The 22,065-nt window shown below is 37.1% G+C and overlaps 1 protein-coding gene across 4 annotated transcripts in view; it reads left to right on the top strand.

Annotated features, from left to right (window-relative positions):
• The window catches only part of spas (spastin), a 33,105-nt gene extending 11,519 nt beyond the window's left edge, over positions 1–21,586 (top strand). For 2 of the 4 annotated variants that reach the window (XM_034977902.2, XM_034977900.2), the window contains 8 exons: positions 4,323–4,507; positions 5,731–5,934; positions 6,698–6,812; positions 7,843–7,985; positions 9,789–9,979; positions 10,696–10,895; positions 11,982–12,159; positions 12,752–21,586. In XM_034977902.2, coding sequence (XP_034833793.1) covers positions 4,323–4,507; positions 5,731–5,934; positions 6,698–6,812; positions 7,843–7,985; positions 9,789–9,979; positions 10,696–10,895; positions 11,982–12,145 — 1,202 coding nt within the window. In that variant the 3' untranslated portion in view covers positions 12,146–12,159; positions 12,752–21,586. The remainder of the gene's footprint in view (positions 1–4,322; positions 4,508–5,730; positions 5,935–6,697; positions 6,813–7,842; positions 7,986–9,788; positions 9,980–10,695; positions 10,896–11,981; positions 12,160–12,751) is intronic. The other 2 variants (XM_069504711.1, XM_034977901.2) reach the window with 2 other exon arrangements.
• The last annotated feature ends 479 nt before the right edge of the window (positions 21,587–22,065 follow it).

Consider the following 22,065-nt stretch of genomic DNA (forward strand, 5'->3'; position numbering starts at 1 on the left):
GAAGGGCAAACTAATAAACCTACAAACAAACACACTTTCGCATTTATAATAATGGGTAGTGATATTGTAGTGTAGGTCACAGCTGTCAGCCTTTACAACACAAATCGTCGTGGGTGGATTTTGTTAACGCAGAAATTCAGGTTTCGGGCGATATGTTATTTAATCTTTAAAAATTGCACCAGCGTGTGTCGCCCAAAGTGCGTCCCAATTTCGTAATACATAATATTGTGAGCACACGACCCAGGGCTGTCATCGAGCGTAATGATATTTTTGCCGACCTCCCTGGCGCAGTGACGGAGGTACGTATCGGGTTCGATTGCCGGAAGGGCAATTTATAAATCGGTACTCAGTGGTACGAAACCGATAAGGGGTGTAGGTTTAATAAATATACCATGTCCAAGTTAGCTCTTTTCCATCTTAGACTGTATCATCAGCACTAATATGATCGCAGTCAAGGGCAAATATTTTATAATGGACAAAAAAAATCAAAATGTGGAGAAACTTAAAGGTTAGGATAGCATCGAGCGCGCTCCTTCTTTCATCATTCTCTTGACCTTATCCCATTTTATTTGGTGTTGGACCTCTTTCACCATAAGCGCCAGCACTTTATGTCCTGGAATGTCATCAGCGAGATGTTAAGAGCTTTATAACATCCCGTATATCTCAGAATTCTCTAAGGTTTCAATAAAATTGGCATCATGTTACTGCCAGTATTGCCCGCTGATGTGTAGAATTATATAATGATTGCCATATTCAATAGGTTGTTAGGTAGGTAAGTGGCATCAAAAATCCTTTTTTACAAAATGGCAACCCTACGTCCAGCTGGTAGTTGGTACCTAACTATTCTGCATTTTGATCGGGTGCTATAGATAACGGTCCCCACCTTCTTTTATATGAGGAAAAATTCATTTTTCAACGCGACGCGTCGTCGTTCCAGCTGCTAAATTAATTACTGTAGTGAGTAATTAATTTACTAACTGCAAGTGTTATAGAGTCTATGGGACTTCATATTCACATTGTTTATATCAAGATGGATTGTTTGATCGTATACGTAAAGACGACCTGCAAGCAGTTTGTCACAATGCTTCTAGCAAAATTCTGTGGCATCTAAGCATCAAAGCAAATATTTGATGTCGGCACTGATGACGTGAACTTTGTTCGCGCATTTTTTCGCATTGACGCTTTCATACATTTCCTTGTCTCAGGTAGAACGTCTAGTCCACGACCCATGTTAGACAAGTTCCCTTCACACATTGTGTCCAAGCCATATTTAAAATTCCTACGCACTGTCTGGACTTTGGTAGCTTTGAATTCGAAGTGGAGGTGGGGAATAAGCCATTTCACTCTAATGCAGTGAAGATTAAAACATCGTCTCTTGATCGAGACATCGAAATCGGTTCGGTAAAAATTAGTGGGTGAACTGCAAGGTCTTTTACATCTCACAATACCATTTGCATATTTTATAACCGATAATTACATAATAAAAACCTAAACTTTGCTCTATTGCAGATATTGCGGCCTTATGGATTTTGATTACTAGATAATAGATACCTATATTTTATAAGCTGGATCACTGAATGGTATTTTTTTTCTCTGTCGCAGATTCATTGATGTTAAAAGGTACCTATAGTCCGAGACAGGCCGAGATGGCAATCGGGGTATGAGGCGGGGGGACGTCCGCACATCCGCACCGCAAGATATTTATTGGGATAAATCCGACAGGCTCCCACATCCTTTCCCATGACTGAATGATTAAGTCGGATATATAAAGTACTAACTGATCTCCGCGACTTCGTCCGCGTGGATGTAGGTTTTTAAAATCCCGTGGCAACTCTTTGACTCATTAAAGTCAAGAGAATTGTACGAAGAGTGCTGCAAACGAAAAACTAAAAATTCCAAAAAATATTCCAAGCTCCAGACCTCATTGATCACATCGCTGTACTCTCCTACCTAACGTTGCCTCCCTAGGGTCATGCCATTTATAAAGCAGAAGTTTTCAAGCCAGAGAATATTCCAACACGATTCTACCTACGTACTTTCAATTTAACAAAAAAAAACACGTATAGAGAGTTTTATATTATTTTATGGCTCTATCAATTTAAATATGAGTGGGGGCGACACTTGTGCTGATATCCACTTTCCATTAAGTAACAGATCGGTTGTGAGTGGGAACATAAATTATTACTAGCATTATAGTGATTGAATATAGGTATACTAGCTGGTGACAGCGACTTCGCCCGCGTGGAATTAGGTTTTTTAAAAATCTCGTGGGAACTCTTTTATTTTCCGGGATAAAAAGTAGCCTATGTCACTCTCCAGGTCTTTAGCTATACCCATGCAAAAAATCACGTCGATCCGTTGCTCCGTTTCTACGTGATTGAAGGAGAAGCCAATAAACCAATAAACAAACACACTTTCGCATTTATAATATGGGTAGATACTATAATATAAAAATATTTATATATAAAAATTTATATATATTTATAAAAATATTTTATTTATATAATAAAATCATTACAATAAAAACTTCAATTTCGTACAATTTTATCTGTCACTGACCTAATCCGTCTACGACTTTTTATCGATCAATATGATAGATCAATTAGAAGGTTTCTTTATACAATCGTGGGATAGTTTTGGCAAGGTTAGAGTAGATTCGTTGATAAATATGTTCCGTTTGCGTACAAAACTTCGGGATAGATAGGTTCCATCCTGGAAACGGACATAAAGCACTTTTTATCCCAGGAAAAGAAAGGCAGGTTCTTTTAAAGTCCTAAACGTAATGCAGCCTAGAAGTAGAAGTAGTACCTAAGTAATTGGTAGTGGATTGTTTGTTTTATTAGGGTTCCGTACCTCAAAAGGAAAAAAGAAACCCTTATAGGATCACTTTCTTGTCTGTCTGTCCGTCGTGTCTGTCAAGAAACCCTATAGGGTTCTTCCCGTTGACCTAGAATCATGAAATTTGGCAGGTAGGTAGTTCTTATAACACAACTAAAGGAAAAAATCTGAAAACAGTAATTACAAAACAGATTTTTATTTATTTTTCGGCATAGTAGTTTGATTTATCGTACAAAATATCGAAGAAATACGACTGTAGTAGGTACGGAACCCTCGGTGCGCGAGTCTGACTCGCACTTGACCGGTTTTTTGTGAAACAAAAAGGATTGCACTTGAGTGCAATCAAATGTAGAGCGCACGTTATACCTAGATGCATTTATTTACTCGCACATTTTAAACCTTCTCACAAGGATAAAATCTTTGTTTTGAACTTATATAACGTTTTAGGCGTAACAAGGTCTACAGTATCTAATGTAGTTAGGTACTTATATATAGTAGAAATCGAGCACGTACATGTACATGGGGACCCTATATAGAATGTCGACATCTGGAACCCATTATTATGGCACTTTTACACGTACAAGTTTTCCTTCGCGCCCACGTTCGCAGACCTTTTATTGTTGGGATTACTTGATGGATTTCAATTTATCAAACCACGTCCTTAGGTCAGTTGGTCAATAACAAGTAAATCACTGTTGTGCAACCATTACAAGTCCGTTAATTACGTTCAATACAAATGTAAATGCCACGAAAAGATTTTACCTGGAGCCGTACGTTTCAAGATGTCCTTTATAAATTGCGTAACAAACCCTCATTTCGACCTACAAAAGCTTAAAGGGCATAAAGGTTGAAACACAAAAAAATAACTAAAATAACTTTTTAAGCTCTTCTTTTACCGCAAATTTTGCTAAAATTTCAGTAAGTAGACATAAGTCCTTTCAAAGTTCATATAAAAAAGCAAAAATATTTTATTTTGTGGCATACAAGTTAACTAGGTAAATCTTGTTCGACCTATAGATGCAGATAAAAGCTTTTTAAACACACTTTTGTCTGCAATTCAATATAAGTCATTCTTATATCTACCAGCGGGATATCGTCATTTGTGATATATCTATCTTGATTTAACTGAATAGTTAGGTAATTGCTTAGTTGTTATTATTGTCACTCGGTTCAGTACTAGCTGAAAATCAGCGCTGTATGTTCTTGTGCAACAAGGCATACAGCATAATGCTGAGCTGGGGACCCTTTTTCGGGTTGTGCCACACATGACAGTTTGTTCCGGCGGCGCGGCGCTTCTTTTGCTTGAAGCACGTTGGGCTTAACGCTCAGGTGGAAGAAGCGCCGGAATAACCAGCTCTTGGCTATAAGGTGTGATGTGTGGCACAATTTGGAAAATAAACGTCTTTTCTTTCTTTCTTTCTTTCTTATCAATTTAAAACCTATTGACGACGTAAAATTTTAACAATTAAAACATTATTTTATAGTCGCAGGTCGAAAGTTAACAACCGCAGGCCGGAGAGTGCCCGGCGGGGGCGGACCACTGATGAAGTCACAGACCCTGCCGCGATCGATGGGGAGGTCATCTTCTCAGCCCAACAGTTCCAATGGCGGATTTAGATATCCCGTGAAACCCGCCTCTACGCCACCAGCTGTTAAACGACAGTTGTCTGTAAGTATTCTAGTGTCTAGAAAGGAATTACTGAATAATAGGGATGATGACTACTAGTCAAATCAACGACTTTTTATCATTCGCCAAAACGCTTGCTTAGTCAGGTAGTTTTTATGAAATACATAGATGTGACGTCATAAACTTTCGTAATTTGACGTACTTTTTTAGTAAATTGATAATTTAAAATACATAGTTAGCAAACTTAAAACTAACAGCGGACGTGGATTTTACAAATTTTGGAAGACCCTAGTTCCTAAGAAATTTAAAAATTTAATTTAATTAATTAATTAATTTATTTAATTTAATTTATTTTTGACATACTTATCATCCAATTTAAAGCAATATAAAATAGACTGAAATCCGAAAGTCGACAGTTAACACAAGCTCGGTTAGCTGGGTAAGAAAAGGTTTTTTTTTTCTCAATATAAATAGCGAGCAAGCGTGTTATCTGATGTTAAGTGATTACCGCTGCTCATGAACGTTTTCAGCGTCACAGGAACCGTCAATGCGTTGCCAGCTTTTCAGGAATTTGTAGATCCGCTCCTTGATTAACCCCATATTGAAATCTAGTGGTAACACCGCAAAAAGGATTTGGTTCCACAATTTGCATGTGCATTGAAAAAAAGAGTGGAACAACTGGATTTATAACGCCTATTATGTTTAACATGGCTATCTCTTTCTATAGTCTATATTTCTAGACCATATTATGATCTCAATAAATAATCAGTGATAACTAATAACTGTCTAGCTTATCTTAAATTGGTTCATATTGGTTGCACATTGGCATGTCATTCAACCCCATCAACATTCAAAACCATCTCGATATTAATTAACAAAATTCTAAAACGAAATTTACTATTTATTTCTATTGATTTTCTAAACACACTTCACTACTAAGTAGTAGTACTAATCAACTGGATACTGGTACAGATATCAAATAAACTTGAAAGTACCTATCTGTTCTAGACTTGTTATATCAAATGATAAAGGTACAACCACATCTATAGAAATGTGTGTACCGTATTTTACCACAACTATTAAGTTTCTAATAACGACCTGCCTAATTTTGCTTGAATCTTAAAGTTGACCCTTTTGATAAACTAGCAGAGCCTGTTAGCCTTTATGTAATGAATAGTTTATTGTATTTCTTGATCCTTCCTACGCTTTCTTCTCACTAACCATACCATCTCCATTAACATCACAACGTCTCCTCTCACAACTAGAGCGCATATCAGGTGCCAGTGAACGGGTCACCAGTGAGAAGAGTCGTAGGAGGAGGGTCGCAAAGAGGCACGCCCACCAGAAGTAGGACCCCCCAGCCGACGCTCGCTGTACGAGGTGTGGACCCCAAGCTGGTTCAACTTATACTGGACGAGATTGTGGAAGGCGGTCCGAAAGTCCATTGGGATGATATTGCTGGTCAAGATGTAAGTAATGACGACGAATTTTTGTATTATAAGTTAGCCAATTGACTGCATCTTAACCTTGTAATACGTGGAGTCTAAGATGAAAGCGTGCTAATCTGGAAGGTTAGATAAGTATTGCGGTTTTTATTTAACCCATACCCTTAATCGGTTTCTGTGCGACATCGTACTTGAAGCCTATATAGCTTGGCGACATGGCCTTGCCAGTAGGGTAACTGCCACGATCAGACCATAATATCTGCGAGTCTAGAATTATAAATTCCTAAATTGACCAAGCCGGAAATCGAACCCAGATCTTAACTCTTACCATTCAAGACGCACAGTGCACACCCCGAGGTACCAGTGAGGTCACTTGAAATGCATCGTTTTACTAGCTCACTTACCTAGCAATAATTAGTTTGGTCGACTTCCGCGTATGAAATTAGCTTTACATTTTAGTGGCAGGCTGAAAGTCAAAAGGCTTTTATCCAACTGACGTTTGATGTACAGCGCAGCGTTAGAATTTCAAAGTTCGCTCAACTCAAGACAGTTTAATTTTTATCATTTTCATTAACACAATAGGCCCTTTTGCCGTTGAGAAGTTAATTGATTAGTACGCAGAATCATATTTTCAATTCATTAGTTTGTTAGACATGAGCTTAGATTTCTGTTTTACTTGGAATGTTGCCTACGAATTATCAAACCAATAAACAACAACTGTGCTTTATTAATAAAACCTAGATATAATTTCAATTACAATCTCATTAAACACAGTTTTTTTTTATAGGCAGCCAAGCAAGCGTTACAAGAGATGGTGGTTTTGCCATCGTTAAGGCCGGAACTTTTTACCGGGCTTCGATCACCAGCCAAAGGGTTGCTGCTCTTTGGTCCTCCAGGCAACGGTAATAAATAACTTTTGGAACATTTATTTGAAACTATATGACGCTCGCGACTTGTCTGCGTGGATATAAGTATATCTTTGATTTTCCGGGATATAAAGTAGCCGTCTCCAGGATGCAAGCTATCTTTGTACCAAATAGATAATACCCACGACTTTATCCATATGGAATTAATGGCTTTCACGGACAAAAAGTAACCTATGTCCGTCCCCGGAATTCAAACTATCTCTGTACCTTTTGTCAAAATCGTTTAAACGGATGGGTTGTGAAAAGCTAGCAGACAGACACTCTTTCGCATTGGTATGAAGTATGGATATAGATGTCGTCCGTCCACCTAGTGGGGGGTCTTCCGACGCTGCGTCTACCGGTGCGAGGTCGCCATTCCAGCACCTTTCCAGCACCAACAGGTGGACGGACGACATCAGACGAGTCGCATGGAGCCGTTGAATTCAGGCGGCGCGACACCGTGGCGTGTGGAAGTCCCTACAAGAGACTTATGTGCATGCAGTGGACGTCTATCGGTTGATGATGATAATGACGATGATGGACATGGATCCGAGACATGGTCGCTATACTATGGGCCTCATAAGGAAACTCAGAATTTCTCAGCGGGTGATGGAGAAATGTTTGGAGTTTCTCTACGTGACAGAAATGAGATCCGTAGGAGAACCAGAGTAACCTATATATAGCATTGTGAAGCTGAAGGAGCACGGGTATCCTCTCAGAGTGAGAAGGGTTTTGGCCATAGTCTACCACGCTGGCCAAGTGCGGATTGGCAGACTTCACACACATTTGAGAACATTATGGAGAACTCTCAGGCATGCAGGTTTCCTCACGATGTTTTCTTTCACCGTTAAAGCAAGTGATATTTTAATTACTTAAAAACGCACATAACTCCGAAAAGTTTGAGGTGCGTGCCCGGGATCGAACCTCCGATTGGAAGGCGGACGTCCTAAGATGATGATTATGATGGATATTTATTTGTGATATTCAAGCTCTTAAAATATGTTCACCTGTCAACCATGTAATACAGGTAAGACGTTACTGGCGCGATGCGTGGCGGCGGAGTGCTCGGCGACATTCTTCTCGATATCCGCAGCCACGTTGACGAGCAAGTACGTGGGCGATGGGGAAAAGATGGTGCGAGCCCTGTTCCAGGTGGCAAGGGAACTGCAGGTCGGTTTTAAGATATGGACTAATATAGTAGCTGATGCCCGCGACTTCATCCACGTTTAGGTTTTAAAAAATCCTGTAGGAACTATTTGATTTTCAGGGTAAAAAAGGAGCATATATCCCTCTCCAGGTAACTATGCCCATGAAAAAAAATCCGATGCGTTGCTTCGTTGTGATGTGATTGAAGGACAAACCGCCAAACAAACACTTTCGCATTTATAATAATTAAAACCTGGTGTTGGCGCTCATCTATTAACCACGTAAAACTCGTTATTACACACAAAGAAAAATACATAAAAATATAGGAACCTAATAAATATTAAACGAGACGATGCCGGCGACTTCGTCCGCGTAAGTTTCAGTTTTTTAAAATCCCGTGGAAACTCTTTGAATTTCCGGGATAAAAAGTATTCCATAGGTATCAGTCTCTGTACCAAATACATGATGCGCGCGACTTATCTAATGAATTAAGGCGTTTTAAGAATCCCGTGGGAACTGTTTGGTTTTCCAGGACAAAAATACCCTATTTCTGTTGTACTCTTTGTTATATTTCTATTTTGGTTTTGGTGTACAATAAAGAGTATTTTACTTTTACTTTACTTCACTTTATGTCTTTCTCTGAGATGCAAGCTAAATTTCGTCAAAATTGAGGCAACTTACGAAGCAATGTGATTTGGCAACTCTGTACAGGCGCAGATTAACGCCTACAGTCGAGTTAGACTTTCAAACAGACTCACATTAAATATACGTTAATAATACAAAACAACTTTAACTGAAAGACAGATGTACACAAACATTAGAATATTACGAGTTCATAAACGTCCAGCTTCGTATGGAATAAGTACTAAAAAGTAAAGATGACAATATAGTACGCGACAGGTTAAAATGGCAATCGGGAAGGGGACCGCCCCGCACATTCGTACAGCCCCCGCGCTAACCCGGATCGGGCGAGCGCGGGTGACGTGCGGGTGTGCAGGGCGTCCTTCCGCCTCATACCCCGATTGCCATCTCAACCTGTCGCAGACTACTACTATACACCCGTTTTAGTGACAACTGCATATCACTTTCGCTACGTTGTTCAGATTTCAGAGCTTTCTGTTTCAACAATTTGTGTTAGAACACTGCATTTAGATCTTGTGTAACTTTGGCACAAATCCAACCGACTATCGTTTATGAAGGTTGTATTTTTGTCAAATAATTCAGTGAACATTAATGAAAACTTTACTATGCAAAATTGAAACCAAGTATCATTACTGGGCACCAATCCAATAATCTCAAAATTCAGCAATATGATCCCTTCGTCGCAATGGTGACAACTGAAGAACCCTCACCCCTCTTATCACTCCACAGTGTTTTGCGTCTACTCAACTCCTTGATAAGGGATATTTTAGGGGTTTTTAGGTCGCGTAAAAGTTCGTGATAAACTACCCAGTAGGTAATGTATAGTACGCGACAGATCAAGATGTCAATCGGGGAGGGAACAGCCCCCGCGATAAAGGTGTGGGCGAGCGCAGGTGACGTACGGGTGTGCGGGGCGTACCTCCGCCTCATACCCATTGCCATGTGAACCTGTCGCGGACATACATTTGTCTGCTGTTGCTATATGTATAACAAGATGAGCCGCAACTTTGTCTAGGCGGAATAAAGTTTTATTAAAAATCTTGTAGGAACTCTTTGATTTTTCGGAATAAAAATAGCCTATATGCCCTTCCTTTAGTAGTGTTATGAAATCACTATGGTGTCTGTTTGAAACTGTCTGGTTTTTTTTTCGGAAACTATTAAAACTACTTAACTTGTTTCCAACAGCCGTCAATAATATTCGTGGACGAAGTAGACTCGCTTCTCTGCGAGCGATCGTCGGGCGAGCATGAGGCGTCGCGGCGACTGAAGACGGAATTCCTTGTGGAGTTCGACGGGCTCCCGGCCGCGGGGGCGGATAGACTCATTGTTATGGCAGCTACTAACAGACCACAAGAGCTGGATGAGGCTGCGTTAAGGTGAGTAAATATGTTGACGTTAAAAACAAGGTTACCTATAGTACGCGACAGATCGAGATGGCAACCGGGGTGCGCACAGCCCGTAACGGGTGACGTATGGGTATGATTGAGCGGATATTACGTGATGGGTGTCCCACAATACCTAGCAGCATTTTTTTTTTCAAAATATTTCTTTAGATTCATCATCATCATCATCATCATCAATAACCGATAGACGTCTACTGCTAGACAGGTCTCTTGTAGGGACTTCCACACGGTACGGTCGTGCGCCGCCGCCTGTATCCAGCGGCTCCCTGCGACTCACCTGATGTCGTTCTTTAGATTAATTATAATCAATCTAAATAAACTTGGTTTTGGGATCAAAACATAATTTTAATTATGTATTGGTCCAAGACCAAGTTACCATTTCCTGTCCGTCCCAGGCGAAGCATAAATATTACAATCAGACCCCCAATTGTGTAAGAAAAACGTATTCATTGTTATCGTAATCGTCAACAAATTCTGCTTTTTGATTGGCTGTGAAAAAATGTAAACAGCGAATCAACCAATCAAAGGGCAGAATTTGTTGACGATTACGATGACGATGAATACGTTTTTCTTACACAATCGGCGAGCAGGTTCGATGTGGTTGCAGTTCTTAACCGTATCATTAGATTCCACTGATTTTATACCCTTAAAGAAAGTAATGAAAACTCACAACAATTTATAATCTCCAGACGGTTTCCAAAGCGGGTATACGTGACCTTGCCAGATGCAAGAACGCGCGGTGCGCTTCTACGGCGCGTCTTAGCGCGAGGAGCCGCGGCATCATCGCTAACTGACGATGACATAGTGAGGCTCGCCGCTCTCACTGACGGTTATTCAGGGAGCGACCTTACTGCGTTGTGTCGAGACGCCGCTCTTGGGCCCATCAGAGGTAAGTCTTTAAACAAAAAAGCTTTTAGATAGTCGGTTTTGGTAAATGATAGTAGGAGAATTAGCAGCATTATTAATAAACGATGAGATAGTGAGGCTCAGTGCTCTGAGCGACGGATATTCGGGGGGCCACCTTACTGCGTTGTGCCGAGACGCCGCTCTTGGGCCCATCAAGGGTAAGTTTTTAAACAAAAAAGTTTGTAGGCAGTTGGTTTTGGTAAATGATAGTACGAGAATTATTAAATTAAATTTTTTTTGTGTGATGTAACCACAAATTCACGGTTTTCAGATTTTTTCCCGAATGTCAGCTATAAGACCTACCTACCTGCCAAATTTCATGATTCTAGGTCAACGGGAAGTACCCTGTAGGTTTCTTGACAGACCGACAGACAGACAACAAAGTGATCCTATAAGGGTTCCGTTTTTCCTTTTGAGGTACGGAACCCTAAAAGGAAAATAAAAATCTTCATTTCTAGGTAAATTCTAAATGCTCGGTGTTTGAAAATAGGCCAGCGTTACTAAGTTTTAATGTGAGGGTGGTTTAAGGAGCGACCTCATTGTATTGTTCGCGATTCTAAACTTGCATCACGAATAGTAAAGTTTTCTCTTCTAAAAACTCCCTCCTCCTCCCACAATACCAATAGTTTACTGATAGGAGTGTGTTAACACTCCAGATGGTAATAAATGAATTGATCCTGGAGACGTAGGATTAAGGATATAGGATATTTTTTATTTTATTTTATTGCAGAAAAAATAAAGGGTTCTTAAAAACCTAAGACCTAAAAGATGAACTCCTGCTAGCAAGTATACAATATATTAAAAACTTCAAACACGTAGAGAAATCTAATATACTAGATGATGCCCGCGACTTTGTCCGTGTGGATTTTAATTTTTTAAATCCCGTGGGAACTCTTGATTTTTCCGGGATTAAAAGTAGCCTACGGATCCTTCCTCGGGATGCAAGCTATCTCTGTACCAAATTTCGTCAAAATCGGTTGAACGGGTAGGCCGTGAAAACCGGCTACCAGACAGATAGACATCACTTTCACATATAATATTAGTATGAATTTCAATACATTTGTTTCAGAGTTAGACCCAGAGGAAGTTAAATGTTTAGACTTGTCCCTGGTTCGAAGCATCACCTTCCACGACTTTATGGACGCGCTGAAGAGGATCCGGCCGTCCGTGTCGCCGCACAGTCTGGCCGCCTACGAGAAATGGTCTGTGCAGTACGGCGAGCTGGGAGTTTAAACTTTGTGTACAAGGTAATTAGGTTGACTTTTGAATACAAACTTTATATTGATGGACGCGCTGAAGAGGATCCGGCCGCCCAGGTCGCCACAGTCCGCCTACGAGAAATGGTCCGTGCAGTACGGCGAGTTGGGAGTGTAAACTTTATGTACAGGGAATAAGGTTGACTTTTGAATGTACACATTTTAATACGTTCGTTCACTTCGTAGACGCGATGAAGAAAATCCTGTCGTCGTTATCTAAACTAAGGTCTAGTTTGCATGACAGGCAGTTAGTTACGTTAAAAACAAACTTGTGCTATAGGTCCCGGCAAACAATTTGAGCGTGCAGCAGCGTAGTGGGAGAAAGTTGGCGAATCCGGGAAGCGAAAGTCGACGTATCAACCAATCGCGTGCACTCGCGCCGACTGATCAACCAATCGCGTGCACTCGCGCCGACTGATCAACCAATCGCGTGCACCCGCCATTCGCCAGCCAATCACATCAATGCTCAAGTTTTTTGCCGGGTACTACAGCTATGTTTGTTTTATTGACGGTCCAAATTTAACCGTACGTAACTTTAACCGCCTGTCATGCAACTGGACCTAACTCTTTATTATTCTTTCAGGTACTGGCGAATAAATAATAAATATTAATTTTGTGGTGAGTCAATAACTTTAAGGAATATGTGTCGGGTATTGCAAGTAAATCGTTTGAATTTTAATAGTAATGAATTTATTCCAGAATTTTTGTATGTCGCTCAAATTTTAGGAATCTCCAAACTTTTTCCTTATAAAATTCCAATGTATTATCTAACCGAATAATGTGTTTTGAATTTATTATAGTAGTATTATTTGTTTTGTTGTAAATGTATCGTAGGAATCAGAGTATTTTAAAACTCGTCTAGTCAAACAACCAGGTTTTGACTGTAGTTGCCAAGCATTTCATCACAGTTGAAAGCCATAAACAAGTCGTAGCAGACAAAAAAATTAAAATAGAAAAAATTGATCTCGACTAAGTCCTGTCCAATTAGCGCCTAAAATGTAACTCGAATCAATGAAGAAGTAGCTTTCGATGTTTCTAGATGTAAGGAAAACGCTTATGCACTCCACACTTCTTTATTGAATCGTGATATATAACCTCTAAAACCCGTCCAGTCAAAAGGATCCCAGTGGAAAATAAACCGTATGTCAAGTGTCATAAGACATTATTTTTATAATTATCCATCCTTTTGGCTTGCGCGGCATGATTTTTCTACAGAACGCTCTATGCAATTTTCATAGCACGCTAATATATAGACCTTTTTGCGTATCGTTTTAGCCTTTTGTTTTTAAGCGTGTACGTCAATGAAAATGCTAACTGACATAACCACAAGAATTGTAATTTTTAGGCTTAATTATTTCTATTTATGTTTATAAATACCAGAAGGCATTGAAAGAGTAATTTCCGAATCGAATAATTTTATTTAATTCGGAGATATCTGAATGAATATCTGATATTAAATTTTTTGTCACGTTTCGTCAATTCGCATTTCCACTGACGCCATAATTGAATGAACATTGACTTAAGGAAATGAAAGAACAAAAAATGAAACGTTTGTTTTAGAAAAGTGAGTCACTTTTTAGAACCGTAATCATAACTGAATGGTTATCCCTCTATTCTTATGTTCGATCGTGGCACACAATTTATTGTACGAGTGTGCATTTGCTTTAACCCAAGTAACACCTAATGGAATCAATGTACAAATATGTGTTAACCGTTTTAAATCTAATTTAAATGTAGTACCTCACCATTTTGTATATTTGGATGTAATGAAGTGTTTGAATATTATGTTGCAATGGAACGTAGCTTAATGAAATTTACAATAATTAATTATTAAGTTTATTTTATTAGTTGTCGACAATCCAAGTATTTAACAACTTTAGAGTACATACATATAATCTAGCTTTTACTTTTTTGTTCAACTGCCTTTTCTATTAAACAAAAGAAAAGTACGACGCATCTGTCTAAGCACAAGAACAATGCTCAAAATGGCCCTCATTGTGACCACTTCCGAAACTAGTTTGCATCGATATATTATATGATTATTATTTCAAATTTGTTTATAAACATACAAAGAATTCTCTATGGCCGCGATTACAGCTGTAAAATTTACTCACTCGTATTAAAAAATCATATTTCAGAAGTGGCCGCTCTGATGGTCAAGGTTCAGTATTGCCCATTGTCATTTCTTATGTTTTATTGCCAGCAACAGCTAACATTTTTAGGTTATATTTATTCACACTTCTATTCTACGTAATGAAAGTCTAAATAGTAAATCAACTAGGTAGTAACGACCGAAATTAATAATTAATCTATTTGTAATCTGACGATGAGTTACCTAGCGACGTTTGATTTTTTATTTCGGCCGTAAATCTACATTGTGGATTTCACTTTATAGAAATGCCTGCCAAAGATCTTTTTCAACAGTTGCAAAAGACCAAAGATACGTAAGGTCTTTTTACTTGAAGTGTTTTTCTCTAAGTTGTTTTATGTCACAAGTGTTGGATTGTCGAGTGTTAGTGTATTGGACGTAGATAAATTAATACATGTTGCCTAGCGTAGATAATTAATTCATGATTTTCTCCAGGAAAATGTATGGGAGGCCGCGCGACCTTAATGAAAAGTACAGTTGTTAGTGACATTAGAAGAAAATGTGTCCATGATATTCTTACTAAGCACACAAATGTATCCTTATGGTTTTTAACGAACTTCAAAAAAGGATGAGGTTTACAATTAGACTGGTTTTTTTTAAATTTATTTTTCTTAACGCGATTACTCCATCAATTATGAACCGATTTTTATGACTCTTTTTTTGTTTGGTAGGTCATACTTTAGAAGTGGTTCCATTTTAGTTTGGTGAAGATCTGATGAATATCTTCGGAGATGAAAAACAGAACTCCGCAATGGATAAGAGTAAACTTGCTTGCGGTCAATGTAATAGCTTAGTAAACAGTAGGTTTTTAACCAGGCATAGCATATTTTAGTACAATGGCTGCTAACCACTGATCTCTACTAATACAAGTAGGTACGCTGGACCTGCGATCGACCTAAATGCCGAGCCACGGCAAAAAATAAAATACGTTGCGCGGCCTTCCTACTATTTTATCAGAAACTATTTTAATCCATTTAAAAGTTATTGTTATTGAAATTATTCTATTTCTGTTGATTATTAATATGTTTTCTTTAATTATTATTTTAATGAAATTCTTGCCCTAATTTTATTGACATTTAATACCAATAAGATCATTCAATCAATATTAATATTATTATGCTGCGTATCTTATGAATAAACAAACAACATATTATTATAAAAGACAGTAATGATTTGTAGCTAACTTCCGAAATCGAAGATGATTTGCTCAAAACTTGCGTAGATAAAAATAAACTATGCGATTCTGGCACGATCGATGATGAAGAAAAATATATACCTATTTTCATAGTTTGTTATAAAATTGACTACTTATATCTTCGATCTAATTATAATGTACTTATTAATTATGGAAGGAATTAATATCGATTACAGGACCATGCAATTATTGGTAGGTTTGATATTAGTGTGCCATTAATCACGCGGGTTGGAGAAGGTGTTTATTTAATCAATCGATCATAGACTAAAGAAGAAAAAGTTAAAAAAAACCGGCCAAGTGCGAATCAGGCTCGCGCATTGAGGGTTCCGTACTACAGTCGTATTTTTTCGACATTTCGCACGATAATTCAAAAATTATCAGGCATAAAAATAAATAAAAATCTGTTTTAGAATGTACACGTGAAGAGCTTTCATATGATACCCCACTTGATATAGTTACCTAACTTCGAAAGTTGAAAATACTAATTTTATTAGTTTATGGAATTTTTTTTGGGTGATCTAACCCTAAATTCACGGTTTTCAGATTTTTCCCCAAATGTCAACTATAAGATCTACCTACCTGCCAAATTTCATGATTCTAGGTCAACGGGGAGTACCCTGTAGGTTTCTTGACAGACAGACAGACAGACAGCCAGACAACAAAGTGATCCTATAAGGGTTCCGTTTTTCCTTTTGAGGTACGGAACCCTAAAAAGTTAAAGTTTGCGCTTTCTTCTTGCGATATCAAGAATGTTTCGATTTGTCATGACTTTTCTTTAGTCTATGTCAATACTGGAGCCATGGAGAGAAGCTTTGAATATTTTTGAAATTGGATTTCACAATTTAAATATCGCTCACGTAAACATTTGTATCGATCATGCTATTTTATTACTATTTGTTATTATGTTTGTGGCACCTACATATTAAATTTAATTTCTATTCCCTTTTTTGCTGACCTCATGACTCCGGGTTCTAGCCCTTTTAATCCTTTTCTATTCCCATTTCCTAATTCATACTGACCATCTCCATGGCCTCATTTTCTTGTTGGACTAAATAGTAACTACTCGCATAAGTGACCTTTATAAATGTTGTCATTTACAAAAACTATACAATAGTTAATATCGCATTTATATCTCTTTATAATCTTTAATATTTATAATCTTGAAATGAATTACTAAAATTATGAAACTATACAATCGTCATATCAATGCCAAACTAGATAATTATATCTGTGGGTTTGCACTGAAAAAACATTAACATAAAAACATGTTGAAATCTTTGTATTCTGTTAATATATCCAACTGCACTTGCATTTTCATACTATAATTTGTTGAAGAAGTAAATTCTTTGACGTTTTTTTGAAATCTTGAAATCTGCCTAAGAATTTACCCGATTTTCCGCAGTGCGAACGAAAATTCAACAAAACAAGTTATGAGATTCGTCACATTCTACGACCTGCTAAACATTTACATGTTTAATGTTTTTTTTGTTGCCAACTGCAAACTGGTAGTGTTGAAAATTCGCAAATTTGCCGTACATGTAACGTAATAGGTATTGAATAAACAAACGTATTATATTTAAGCCCTTATATTTAACTTTAGTTGTAGTTTTAGAGGTCTAGCCGTTAGATACTATTTAGTCTTACCGCTTACGTAGACTGTTCCGTACATTAATTAGATAATCGTAGTTTTCTTAAATAAAAAGTATTTTAATATCATCACATAGTAAATACCTGTGTGTTTCCAAAAAGACAGCGACGTAGATTTCTGTAGAATTGTATGTAGTTAATATATTTTTACAGTAATTATTATATAATATCACTAGTTCTTGTGGCATTTTTAATTAAGCCAATCAATTTTAAACCTAATGTGATAGACATTAGATTCAGCTCTCGTTATTACCACAAGAAACCGTAGACTTACTAAGCTTTAGTCCCGATAATTTATTTTAATACAATCTTACGAAACAATTTATTTATTTATAACAGCTTTTGTCATAAATTATTATTTGCCTTTCACTAATTCTTTATACAAATTACCGGGTAAATTTTACATTTTTTTTAATTTATCCGCTTTTTGTACTTCGTATGAAGCCCTACTATTACATTTAAGGTGGGTTTTTAATCATCAGATAACTTAACTGAAGAATAAAGTCAGATTTCCTATACAAAAACCTCTAAGCATCAGGATTATTTTTATTCATAAAACCATTGCTTTATATGTTTGGATTTGTATCAGCTGTTATATACTTTAGTATATAACTAGTTTGAAAGTGTGTAAGTACCTATAGTATTAATTTTTTGGCGTTGGTTTTAAAAACGAAGCGTGTTACGTCAAAATGATCTATTGGTTATAATATTTTTGAAGTATCATTGCAGTAAAATAATGTAAAATCGTCTCTACTGTTATGTTCAGTAGTTTTTATGCATTTCGTGTTTAATTTTTTACTCGTTTTAGATTTTTGGTGAAGGGGTAAACATTTTTTAATACTGTAGGCCTAGCACCAGACAGCACGTTATGATCGCATTCGCCTGTCTCTATTGCTATTGGTCAAAATGTACAGTTACAGTCAAATTGTAAATTCAGCCGATTACGGCTACTATGGCGATCATCGCGATAATGATGGCTCTTCTCCTTCTTAGGCCTTCATCATCATCATGATCAACCCATCACCGGCTCACTACAGAGCACAGGTCTCCTCTCAGAGTGAGAAGGGTTTTGGCCATAGTCTACCACGCTGGCCAAGTGCGGATTGGCAGACTTCACACACCTTTGAGAACATTATGGAGAACTCTCAGGCATGCAGGTTTCCTCACGATGTTTTCCTTCACCAAGTTATATTTTAATTACTTAAAAAGGCACATAACTCCGCAAAGTTAGAGGTGCGTGCCCGGGATCGAACCCCCGACCTCCGATTAGAAGGCGGACGTCCTAACCACTAGGCTACCACAGCTTATTAGGCCTTAATAGGCTCAAATTGTTACTAGTTCTAGATCAGTGCACGAAACTAGGTCAAAAGTACTGTTCAATTGTACGGGATTCTTATGATAGTATATGCAAAACAAGTAGTCCAGTCTGAAGTTGCAACATGACGGTTTACGCAGATCATAGACTAAGGATAATAAATACACAAATCCGGCTGAGGTCTGTTTTTGTACAATGCCCCTCGTGTTCAGACTTCAGATTGGACTACTTGTTTTGCGCGCATTATACCTAATCTAGGGCCCACTATTTTATACATCCTTCACATAAATAATGCGCTTATTGAATTTATACAAGAGCTCAAGGGTAATAATGTGCAACAGATTTTCAATGTTGTGATCTTTATCTTAAAATATGTTCGGTTGTGCTTTTTATCTTTATGCGCGAATTTTTCAAATTGTATGTTTGTTAATGTGTTTTAAATAAATTTTGATGTGATTGTATTTGTTTTAAATTGTAATTGTAAATTTGAATATGAATTAGTAATTTTACATAATGATTAAGATTACGTAAATAAATTAAATGACTGTCTTTTCGCCGTAATAATTCCAGAACAATAAGAAAACGTTTTATTATGCTTTTTACATAAGCCACACAAAATATTACCTCATTCGAATGAAGAATCATGAATATAAATAATTAATATTGAATATTATTTTAACTTTTTTATTTAAGATACTTCGTACTTACTATATATTGTGTAATTAAATATTCCCTACGAAAGATAGGAAAACATTTTTATTTTTAATGTAATTAAGCTACACGATGGCCATAGTAACACCGAAGCTTGACCAATACCAAAATCACAAAAAAAACACTTATTTTCTAACTAGGTATTATTGTTATGTATTCAATGTTATTATTCAATATCAAGGTGTTACACACGGCCAATAGATATCATTTACTTGGAGCTTTTTTAAGAAAAACGTGCGACTGATTGTTGTTATATACCTACTAAATATAATGTTATTCGTCTAAAATTATGTTTTTTTTTGTTACGTTAGATGTACATAATGAGCAAAAAATTTAAATCGAATTATATTAGAAAGGGTAACCTGTCTATTCTTAGGCCGTTTGATAGACGGTGCGGCATGGCAGCAGCACGCTATCGGTTTTTGATATATTATATATACAACTTTACTTTTAGTATACGCAAAACCTGAAAGTTGTCTGTTCAGAATCAGTAACAGAATCGATTGCAATCATTTTTATTATGGGTTATATTTTGACCAAAAATACTTTAAAATCCTGCAACTTTGAACAACTAGTTGAATGACCGCATGCACCAGCTGATTCGAGCCACGCAATCGACGCCAGCCGTCTCGTTCGCTCACAGCCGCTCGCTTGGGGTGACCATGTTTTGCGAGGACGACTCAACACAACAAGCTTATAACTTTGTAAGTTTACATTAAATATTTTTAAAATTTTGTTTTTAATATATTCTTTAAGCAAAATATTCCACGACATGTTTTAATTATTGGCGTATACTAAAACTAACGTTGTATATACGCGGTACCTACTGAAAGCAAGCTCCCATACATATTTCAATAAGCGCATCTTGATTGGCACAACTTGGTGGGAGTCAGGAAGATTCGTTTCGGTGTAAATTATTATTATTCAGTAGAAATGTCCAGTCGCCTTTCAAGATTTATCGAATTGGCACGCGATTTTCAGATAACAAAAAAGCGAAACAATCGAAATTTTAGATATAACAAGCGCCAATACAATAAAGCGCCCGCCGCGCCCCTGTTTTGCCATACTTGCCATTATTATCATATTCTGATGCACAGATGAAGATCGCCAGTTAGCGATGGGTCGTTAACGGCTTTTTTTGTTAAAGTAAGTCGTAACTACACCGTTGCTTTTCGTGCGTCAACTTATAGTTCAACTAGTGAGCGCTTAACATTTTAAAACACCAGCCAATCACAAACATGGTCTCAAAAAACATTCTAAATTTAATTCGGAAAAATGTTTTTAAAAACATTCGAAATTTAATTAGATAACCTAGTTTCGTTTACGATTGGACTCAAAATGGTAAGCGCCCACTGAGGTTTTTGCTTCTATCATTTATATGGGATAACTTAACAGAGAGAGCGCTATACTAACTTCTTTCCGCGGATAGGGTATAATTCGTTAATTCAAAGCTCATAGCTACACGCGAAATCGTTTCGGTATCCGAGCATACCGAATGCTGCGTTGCTGCCACACAGACAAATCAAGAAACTGCCTTACTATGTCAGCGCGTTAAATAAAATGAGGCCAGCTCGGCTGTTCCTTCAAAATATTGTTAACAAATTGATAATGTTTTACTATTTTCCAATTTCCTTGGGGGGAAAAATGTGGTGGTAATATTAAGTGGTCGTTATTTTTTGATACAAGCGAATGTTTAGGTTGGTTTATTAACGATAGGATTTGTTTGGCTTTAAACTATTTTATGCTACAATTAAAGATTTTCTGAAATAAAAGGTAAATGCTGCGAAAATCGGAATTCAAAGTTGACCTACATTTTTGCTATAGAACAATAATAATGTTATTGGATTATTATTATCTATAGTACGCGACAGGTTGAGATGCCAATCGGGGAGGGAACGCCACCTTAACCTATCGCGGACTATACTTATATTGATTTATATTTCTCAGCATTAATAATCATACATAGAGCTCTTGCATGGGTATAAGAGCTCTATATTTTGTATGCTACCTAGAAATTACAGAAATAATATGGCAACGGGTAGGTAAGGTATTGCGCCGAGAAGAGTAATCAATCATTTCCATTCTTATAATATTAATTGTAGCATAAAACTGGTGGTATCTGCTCTGTAATTAATACGAAAAGCGAAAACAATAATGATTGTGAACATAACATGGTTGTTATTCTTTTGATACACGCTCGCCTTGTCTTTACTTTAAGCGCACGAATTTACAGATTTGACTCAATTTTTTTTAATAGTTAAGCGTCGTTGAGTGTTGAAAAAATGTGTATTTTTTCATAATTTTTCATAAACTTATCACACTTTTTGCCTAAAATGTCGTAAATGTACACAACGCATATGTGATACACGGTTTACTTATGAATAAAACAATTCATTTGTGATGGTGGACATTTTATTTTTTTATAAACCTAACCTTTATAATATGATTCTTCGAACTTTATCATCAGCCATGATTCAAGCGCAAGATATCCATAGAAATATCAGCACTTATTTCTTACATTACAGAGGTACCGATTTGTATTTATTCTAGTAAAGATTTCGCTAGTTACTCATTTTTACACGCGTACTTAACACCTATCTGCGATAGTAATAAATGAATAAATAAAATAAAAATATTTTTTGTTCAATTAAACTTTTAAATTTAAGTACTTTTGAATCATCAAACGCATCAATTGCCTTTTCTACCGAGAAGAACCAGCAAGAAACTCAACGGTTGCTTTATTCAAAGATGAATACCTAATAATGAATGACTTGTAGGCTCTATCGATAAAGTGAAAAACTACTCCTAACTTCCTCTAAACACATAAAAAAAATAAAAAAAAAATTGTTATTAGCTTGGTTCAATACTGCAAAATAGGAA

Source organism: Maniola hyperantus, chromosome 18 (genome assembly GCF_902806685.2).
Source record: "Maniola hyperantus chromosome 18, iAphHyp1.2, whole genome shotgun sequence".
Lineage (NCBI taxonomy): Eukaryota > Metazoa > Arthropoda > Insecta > Lepidoptera > Nymphalidae > Maniola > Maniola hyperantus.